The following is a 9997-nucleotide window of genomic DNA, read 5'->3' on the forward strand; positions in this document are numbered from 1 at the left end:
TGGGGCCAGGAGTTCAGGGGCACCAGTGTGTCATCAAGTAGGGGTGGGGCCAGGAGTTCAGGGGCACCAGTGTGTCATCAAGTAGGGGTGGGGCCAGGAGCTCAGGGTCTCCAGTGCATCATCAAGTAGGGGTGGGGCCAGGAGTTCAGGGGCTCCAGTGCATCATCAAGTAGGGGTGGGGCCAGGAGTTCAGGGGCTCCAGTGCATCATCAAGTAGGGGTGGGGCCAGGAGTTCAGGGGCACCAGTGTGTCATCAAGTAGGGGTGGGGCCAGGAGCTCAGGGTCTCCAGTGCATCATCAAGCAGGGGCGGGGCCAGGAGCTCAGGGGCACCAGTGTGTCATCAAGTAGGGGTGGGGCCAGGAGCTCAGGGTCTCCAGTGCATCATCAAGCAGGGGCGGGGCCAGGAGCTCAGGGGCTCCAGTGCATCATCAAGTAGGGGCGGGGCCAGGAGTTCAGGGGCACCAGTGTGTCATCAAGTAGGGGTGGGGCCAGGAGTTCAGGGGCACCAGTGTGTCATCAAGTAGGGGTGGGGCCAGGAGTTCAGGGGCACCAGTGTGTCATCAAGTAGGGGTGGGGCCAGGAGCTCAGGGTCTCCAGTGCATCATCAAGTAGGGGTGGGGCCAGGAGTTCAGGGGCTCCAGTGCATCATCAAGTAGGGGTGGGGCCAGGAGTTCAGGGGCTCCAGTGCATCATCAAGTAGGGGTGGGGCCAGGAGTTCAGGGGCACCAGTGTGTCATCAAGTAGGGGTGGGGCCAGGAGCTCAGGGTCTCCAGTGCATCATCAAGCAGGGGCGGGGCCAGGAGCTCAGGGGCTCCAGTGCATCATCAAGTAGGGGCGGGGCCAGGAGCTCAGGGGCTCCAGTGCATCATCAAGTAGGGGCGGGGCCAGGAGCTTAGTGGCTCCAGTACGTCATCAAGTAGGGGCGGGGCCAGGAGCTCAGGGGCTCCAGTGCATCATCAAGTAGGGGCGGGGCCAGGAGCTCAGGGGCTCCAGTGCATCATCAAGTAGGGGCGGGGCCAGGAGCTTAGTGGCTCCAGTACGTCATCAAGTAGGGGCGGGGCCAGGAGCTCAGGGGCTCCAGTGCATCATCAAGTAGGGGCGGGGCCAGGAGCTCAGGGGCACCAGTGCGTCATCAAGTAGGGGCGGGGCCAGGAGCTCAGGGGCACCAGTGCATCATCAAGTAGGGGCGGGGCCAGGAGCTCAGGGGCACCAGTGCATCATCAAGTAGGGGCGGGGCCAGGAGCTCAGGGGCTCCAGTGCATCATCAAGTAGGGGCGGGGCCAGGAGCTCAGGGGCTCCAGTGCGTCATCAAGTAGGGGTGGGGCCAGGAGCTCAGGGGCACCAGTACATCATCAAGTAGGGGCGGGGCCAGGAGCTCAGGGGCTCCAGTGCGTCATCAAGTAGGGGCGGGGCCAGGAGCTCAGGGGCACCAGTGCATCATCAAGTAGGGGCGGGGCCAGGAGCTCAGGGGCTCCAGTGCGTCATCAAGTAGGGGCGGGGCCAGGAGCTCAGGGGCACCAGTGCATCATCAAGTAGGGGCGGGGCCAGGAGCTCAGGGGCTCCAGTGCATCATCAAGTAGGGGCGGGGCCAGGAGCTCAGGGGCTCCAGTGCATCATCAAGTAGGGGCGGGGCCAGGAGCTCAGGGGCACCAGTGCATCATCAAGTAGGGGCGGGGCCAGGAGCTCAGGGGCTCCAGTGCATCATCAAGTAGGGGTGGGGCCAGGAGCTCAGGGGCTCCAGTGCATCATCAAGTAGGGGCGGGGCCAGGAGCTCAGGGGCTCCAGTGCATCATCAAGTAGGGGCGGGGCCAGGAGCTCAGGGGCTCCAGTGCATCATCAAGTAGGGGCGGGGCCAGGAGCCCAGTGGCTCCAGTGCATCATCAAGTAGGGGCGGGGCCAGGAGCCCAGTGGCTCCAGTGCATCATCAAGTAGGGGCGGGGCCAGGAGCTCAGTGGCTCCAGTGCGTCATCGAATCCGGAACACAGCAATGGTGAAAAACTGTTTAACGGTCTAACTCCACAATTCAGTACTTCACAGTTCACAGTCTTTGTAATATGTTTTAGCAATACATTTCTAACATTTATAATGTGTGTAGAATTTTTTTTCAGAATTGCCTTTACAGGGACTTTAAAGGGATAGTTCACCCAAAGATGAAAATTAGCCCATGATTTACTCACCCTGAAGCCATCCTATGTGTATATGATATTCTTCTGTCAGACGAATACATTCGGAGTTATATTAAAAAATGTCCTGGCTCTTACAAGCTTTATAATGGCAGTGAATGGCCGTTTCTTTTTTGAAGTCCATAAAAGTGAATCTGTCCATGATAAATAAATAGATGCACTTTTATCATGGATAGATGCACTTTTATCATGGATAGATGCACTTTGATGGACTCCAAAACAGAAATGGCTATTGACTGGCATTATAAAGCTTGGAAGAATTAGGACGTTTTTTTTATATAACTGCGATTGTATTCGTCTGAAAGAAGAAAGTCATATACACCGATGGCTTGACGGTGAGTAAATCATGGGGTAATTTTCATTTTGTGTTGAACTATCCCTTTATAGATTAATTGTTTGTCTACTCTCAGGTCTCGGGCAAGTCGAGACAGCTTTTTTTCTACAGCACTTTCTACAGTACAGATTGTTTCAAAGCAGTGTCACAGTAATTAACAGGAAAAAACTTTTTTTAAACTGCTTACACACAGAATCCTTACTTGTCACACAATTTCTGAAAGCTGACACTCAAACACCAGAACCACACACCAAATCTGCAAAACCATACACTTATTCCCGGCCTTCGACTCAGTTTGCAATTTCATAAAACATTTTTGCAAACCACAACACACAAAAGTCTAACAGGAAGTATCTTGATTTCCTTTTTCAGGAAGTATCTTGATTTCCTTTTTCAAGCACAATTTATCAAAACGCCACAGTACTTCATCAGTGCTTCACACGAACACCTCACATGTGCAAACACTCATTGCTTTACTGAACACCAACCAATCATGGCTTTAGAATAGGCCTAGAAATAGGCCAAATGTCAAGTTACAGGTTTTTTGGACTGTGTAATAGTGTATTCACAACCACAAATGCTTACAGTAAAATACTTAATAGTTTAATAGTTAATATGTAATAGTTTAATAGTTAATAATATTAATAGTTTGGTTTCAATTTTGCTTTCAATCTTAGATTTTTCAACATCTCTCTGCCGATTACTTTCAATCTTGTAAAGAAATGTACAGAGGAGCTCATGAAAGAAGAGCTTTAGGTGTATATATATATCCAAAAATATAATATTATGGCAAAGGTAACGTAAGACAAATGTTTGCTTTGAGATGTGTTTGTGACATTTTGAATGCAGTGCTTCATTTAGCAATAGATGTGAGGCATTTTGTGTGTGCAATTCTTGGATCTGTGTGTAAAGTTTAAAAAAAGGGGGGAAAGTTTTGAAAATGTGTGTACGCAGTTGATAAAAAACTGTAAAAGGATCAATGATGCAAACTTCTATATGAGCCAAATACAAATTCAGGTGTAAAGCATCTCTAAAAAGACAAGTGTCATTATTCAGCTCAATTTAAAAAAAAATTGGTGCAGTCAAATAAATAAACAGTGATTCTAATTTACAAGACAAAATGCCTGTTGAAAAAAACAAGGTTTACCTTTAACCTGACCCAACCTTACACAAACATCACTGAACACATTCTCTCTGTCAATCAAGCCCACTGAGATACTTCAGGAATAGTGACGGAAATTCAGACTCATTTAAGTGAGCCAGATCGTTTGGCTCAGTTCAGCAATAAGAACGGCTCTTTCACTCCCAAACGGCTCTTCATTTAAATCAGGCCCTAATAGCTATATTCTTTTAAAAATGCTCTGGAGCAGGACTGAAAAACACAGTAAAAAGCTGCATCAGATAATTTTCCTGGAGTAAAGACTCAAGGGAACCTTGCTAACACTTAATTTGTAATTCTACATCTGTACCCTAGCGGGAAATCCATCCGCCGGAAACTGAAGCCTCCCCGGGCGCCATTGATTAGCAGATCATCACTGTTAGCATCCCATTGACTCCCATTCATTACGGCGTCACTTTGACAGCGAATAACTTTACATCTGAGGCGTTTAAAAACTCAATTTGTCCATTATTTATTTCTAAAGAAACATGAAAATGTATAAAAGGCTCCATCACCTTGTATCTTATATGCCCCCATAGAAGCAGTTTTTGTAAAAATAGGCTAACGATTGCGTCATAACCGCGCGACTCTCTGTCGCACAGTCGAGAAATTACCGTATAGACCGGCGGAGAAGTTTGCAAACAATCGGGGGGACGTGGAGGCATAAAGTCTGATAAAGTCGAGGGAGTAGCCCATAGAGAGTGATGAAGTTGCTCCTGCTGCTAGCTCATGGACAGCTAATGCTCACGCTCTCCGTCTCTGCGAGATTCGGAAGGGAATGATTCAGATTTCTCTCGGCACAGCTACTAGAAGACTGACAGCTGTCAGACAGGCTCACGTCACATCTACGTCATCAAGCTCAGTTTGAGCCTGCGCAGTTCGCCTGGCGATCAGGAAGTGAAGCTTCTAATTGGCTTCACTTTTCTCCGTTGAAACCTATTGGGTCGCTGTGTCCAGTTTATATACGGTCTATGATTGTGGATCCTGACATGTTGATTCGCTTCTCACACATCATTCTGTTTCCTCTCCTCCATGTCTGTCGGTGTGTGTACGCATCTGTTAGTGCTGATCGTCTGCGCTCTGTTCGTGTGCTGGATGCCAAACCAGATCCGAAGGCTGATGACAGCAGCGTTGCCCAAGTCATCTTGGACCGCGAGCTACCTGAGAAACTACGTGAAGCTGCATCTGGTGGCCGACAGCTTCTTCTATCTGAGCTCGGTGTTGAATCCGCTGCTGTATAACCTCTCCTCGCGCCAGTTTCGCTCTGCGTTCTGGCAGACACTCCTGTGCCGCTTGTCTCTCCAGCACGTCAACAGAAGAACACTGGAAAGCAGTCAAGCCTCAAAGAGCTCCAGTAACACCGTACGCCCCCTGCTGAGACGATCGCTAAACCGCATACGGACGGTCACCGGCGGCAGATCGACGCCTCCATCGTCAGAAGAGAGACAAAGTGCTCCGAACCCCACAGACCAACAACCGACCACCTCTGAACCACAGGAGGAGATAAATCAAGCCAGCACACTACCTAACACTAACTGATGAACAAACTAACTGTATACAACTGAAGACTGCTAACCACTAAAGACTGCTGGAGATTGCTTTAAAACATGCTGTAGATCACTGTAGACCACTGTAGATCACTATAGATCACTGTAGATCACTATAGACCACTGTAGACGACTATAGACCACTGTAGATCACTATAGATCACTATAGACCACTGTAGACCAATGTAGATCACTATAGATCACTATAGACCACTGTAGACCAATGTAGATCACTATAGATCACTATAGACCACTGTAGACCAATGTAGATCACTATAGATCACTATAGACCACTGTAGACCAATGTAGATCACTATAGACCACTGTAGATCACTATAGACCACTGTAGATCACTATAGATCACTATAAACAAGACCACTATAGACCAATGTAGATCACTATAGACCACTGTAGATCACTATAGACCACTGTAGATCACCATAGACCACTGTAGATCACTATAGATCACTATAAACAAGACCACTGTAGACAACTATAGACCACTGTAGACGACTATAGACCACTGTAGACAACTATAGACCACTATAGACCACTGTAGACGACTATAGACCACTGTAGACCACTGTAGACGACTATAGACCACTGTAGACGACTATAGACCACTGTAGACGACTATAGACCAATGTAGACGACTATAGACCACTGTAGACGACTATAGACCACTGTAGATCACTATAGACCACTGTAGACCACTGTAGACAACTGTAGACCACTGTAGAAGACTATAGACCACTGTAGACGACTATAGACCACTGTAGACCACTATAGACCACTGTAGACCACTGTAGAAGACTATAGACCACTGTAGACGACTATAGACCACTGTAGACCACTGTAGACAACTGTAGACCACTATAGACCACTGTAGATCACTATAGACCACTGTAGACCACTGTAGATCACTATAGACCACTGTAGACCACTGTAGACGACTATAGACCACTGTAGACCACTATAGACCACTGTAGACGACTATATACCAATGTAGATCACTATAAACAAGACCACTATAGACCACTGTAGATCACTATAAACAAGACCACTATAGACCACTGTATAACACTATAGACCACTATAGTCCACTGTAGATCACTGTAGACGACTATAGACCAATGTAGTCAATATAGATCACTGTAAACAAGACCGCTATAGACCACTATAGACCACTGTAGATCACTATAGATCACTATAGACCACTGTAGATCACTATAGACCACTGTAGACGACTATATACCAATGCAGATCACTATAAACAAGACCACTATAGACCACTATAGTCCACTGTAGATCACTGTAGACGACTATAGACCAATGTAGTCAATATAGATCACTATAAACAAGACCACTATAGACCACTGTAGATCACTATAGACCACTGTAGATCAATATAGACCACTGTAGATCACTATAGACCACTATAGACCACTGTAGATCACTATAGACCACTATAGACCACTGTAGATCACTATAGATCACTATAGACCACTGTAGATCACTATAGACCACTATAGATCACTATAGATCACTATAGACCACTGTAGATCACTATAGACCACTGTAGATCACTATAGACCACTGTAGATCACTATAGACCACTGTAGATCAACATTGACCACTATAGACCACTGTAGATCAGCATAGACCACTGTAGATCAACATAGACCACTATAGACCACTGTAGATCACTATAGACCACTGTAGATCACTATAGACCACTGTAGATCACTATAGACCACTGTAGATCAACATAGACCACTATAGACCACTGTAGATCACTATAGATCACTGTAGATCACTATAGACCACTGTAGATCACTATAGACCACTATAGACCACTGTAGATCACTATAGACCACTGTAGATCACTATAGACCACTATAGACCACTGTAGATAACTATAGACTACTGTAGATCACTATAGACCACTGTAGACCCCTGCAGACCACTGTGGAAAACTGTAGACCCCTGCAGACCAGACGCTTTAGAGTTTGCAAACTTTAATCACAATTCAGGACATGAAGCAGTACATGGGTCAAATGTGAAATGAGAGTGAGGGACCAAGAAACTGTAACAATAATGAAACCAGGAAAAGCTCAGAATTACAATAGAGGCCACATAAAACCTGTTTACAAATGTTACAGGAAACACATCATTTTTTTAAAAACAAAGTCAAGACATCTCTATAAGTGTTTTCATTCCCATTCATCTCAAACCTTCACTAGTGACTATGCTGAGCTGTGACTGAATCAGTCACTCATAATACAATAATAAGAAATATTAATGATGTTTCTTGAAAATGTATTTTGTCAGAATATATGGTTATTTCTGAATGACTTTCAGTAGAGAAAGAGGCAGTTTACCAGCAGAGTCTAACTGACCCATGCTAACTAGCAGCCAAACCACTCTTTTAAACCTTTGGAGTTAACAGGGAATCTCAGTTTGATTGATACGATTATATATAGTATCACTTTATTTATAAAGTCCAATTAAGACATTCTACTAACATCAAGTACGTCAACTTAAGACTCTACTAATACTCTAATGAAAGTTAGTTGACATGTAGTTGCAAAGTTACTTATAGTAAGTAGAATGTCTAAAGTGGACTGATTATCCATCCATCCAACCATCCATCCATAAATGATTTTTCAAAGTTGTAAATAAAGATTATTGGATTATAACAATTGTTTTTTGTTGTTGTTGTTTTTTACAAGAAAATACAATTTCAGTCTTAATAAATTTGGTTTCGTGGCAACCAATACAGTGAGACTATTTGATAACACTGGGATAGCATGCCCTTTCCGTTAGAAAGAAGAACGCTGTGGAAGCCACATTCTTCCCCGAATGAGTTATGTGGACATATACATATGGACTAACCCGTAGGTTGTACTGCATACAAATATAGGGTGACTTAGCCCAAGGGAAAGACACGGCTTCCGTTTAGGAGCAGCCGTGGAAGAATACACATATGGGATCCCTGCAGGGTTGCACCTATGGCACCCAGCCTAGACCCGGTTCTCAGGGAATCAACGGATAAAGGCCTGAAGCCGGACGCTCCACGACGTCTGGCTCCGAAGGTGGTGGAGGACTCAACAGGTTTTTCACTCTGGAGCGTAATATAAGTGCTTAATATAAGACAGAGCCGGGCCTCTCAGTGCTTCTACCCGTTTAGCGTGAGAACACGGGAGGAGACCGGCTCTACATGTAGGCTATAAAACCTAAAGAAGGTGTTAGGAGTCGCCCAGCCCACAGCTCTACATATATCTGTTAGCGAGGCGCCATGTGTCAATGCCCAGGAGGATGCAATGCCTCTCGTGGAGAAAGCATGCAACCTAAGCAGGCAGGGCACGCCTTGTGGCGTTGGCATCCACTATCCAGTGAGCCAACCTCTGCTTGGAGACAGCCTTCCCTTCTGCTGGACTTCGTAACAGACAAAGAGCTGGTCTGAGGTCCAGAGGCTTTGAGTTCTGTCCACGTACAGTCGCAGAGCGCGGACGGGACAGAGCAAAGCCAGGGCTTGGTCTGCCTTCTCCAGGTGGTCCCTGGTCACCTGGTCCCTGAAGGGAGTGCTAGGATCCTTTTGCATATAGCAAGGCCGGGGTCTCAATACCATGTGGTTGTCACCCGGCCCGAACTCTAGATACGATTTGTCGACCGAAAATGCCAGCAGGTCCCCTACCCTCTTGATAGAGGCCAGTGCAACCAGCAGCAAAGTCTTCATGGACAGAAGCTTTAAGTCTCCTGACTGCAGAGGCTTAAAGGGAGCATCCTGAAGTGCTCGAAGCACCAGGGAAAGGTCCCAAGAGGGTATGGGGGGATCGAGGAGGATTTAACAGTCTCGCCCCCCTAAGGAACCTGAAAACCAGGTCATGCTTCCCCACTGATTTGCCATCTATGTGGTCTTGATACACTGAAATAGCGGCAGCATGTACTTTGAGGGTGGAGGGAGATAGCCCTCACTCCAACCCATGCTGCAAGTAAGGAAAGCACAGACCCTATCGAACATCTTCACGGGTCCTCTTGGTGAGAGTCAGGGAGGACCTATTGGCCCAGTACCATGTGGTTGTCACCCGGCCCGAACTCTAGATACGATTTGTCGACCGAAAATGCCTGCAGGTCGACAAACAGGTTCCACTTCAAGGCATAAGCGCGTCTCGTAGACGGTGCTCGCGCTGAAGCGATGGTGTTAAGTAACCCTGGAGGTAAGTCACCTAGCACCTCCGTGTCCCGTCCAGGGACCAGACATGGAGTTTCCAGAGGTCCGGACCGGGGTGTCATAGGGTGCCCCGTCTCTGAGAAAGAAAGTCCTTCCTCAGAGGAATGGGCCACGGAGGGGCTGTCATGAGGGGCATGAGTTCCGGGAACCAGGTCCGGGTGGGCCAATAGGTCCTCCCTGACTTTGCACCGGGTTTATGCAAGTAGGTCCACTGGGGGAAACGCGTATTTGTGTTGCCCCCGGGGGGCAAGCTGTGTGCCAGTGCAACTCTGGAGAGGCAAACAGGTCTACATGAGCCTCCCCAATCTCTCTAGATCAGCTGAACCGCCTGGGGGTGGAGTCGCCACTCTCCCGGGAGCGCAGCTTGTGATAGCTCGTCTGCCACATGTTTACGCACACCGCACACACGTGAATGGCCCGAAGCGACCTCAGATATTTTTGACTCCAGCAGAGGAGATGGCGGGCGAGTTGCGACATGCGACGGGAGTGAAGACTACCTTGCCGGTTGATGTACACAACAGTCACTTTGTTGTCCGTAC

General features: G+C 47.3%; 1 protein-coding gene across 1 annotated transcript in view; it reads left to right on the top strand.

Moving 5' to 3' along the window:
• Window positions 1-5299, top strand: part of gpr39 (G protein-coupled receptor 39) — a 7362-nt gene extending 2063 nt beyond the window's left edge. Inside the window, exon 2 of the mRNA XM_079618703.1 lies at window positions 4741-5299. Coding sequence (XP_079474829.1) covers window positions 4741-5216 — 476 coding nt within the window. The 3' untranslated portion in view covers window positions 5217-5299. The remainder of the gene's footprint in view (window positions 1-4740) is intronic.
• The last annotated feature ends 4698 nt before the right edge of the window (window positions 5300-9997 follow it).

Source organism: Phoxinus phoxinus, assembly GCF_949152265.1.
Source record: "Phoxinus phoxinus genome assembly, chromosome: 7".
Lineage (NCBI taxonomy): Eukaryota > Metazoa > Chordata > Actinopteri > Cypriniformes > Leuciscidae > Phoxinus > Phoxinus phoxinus.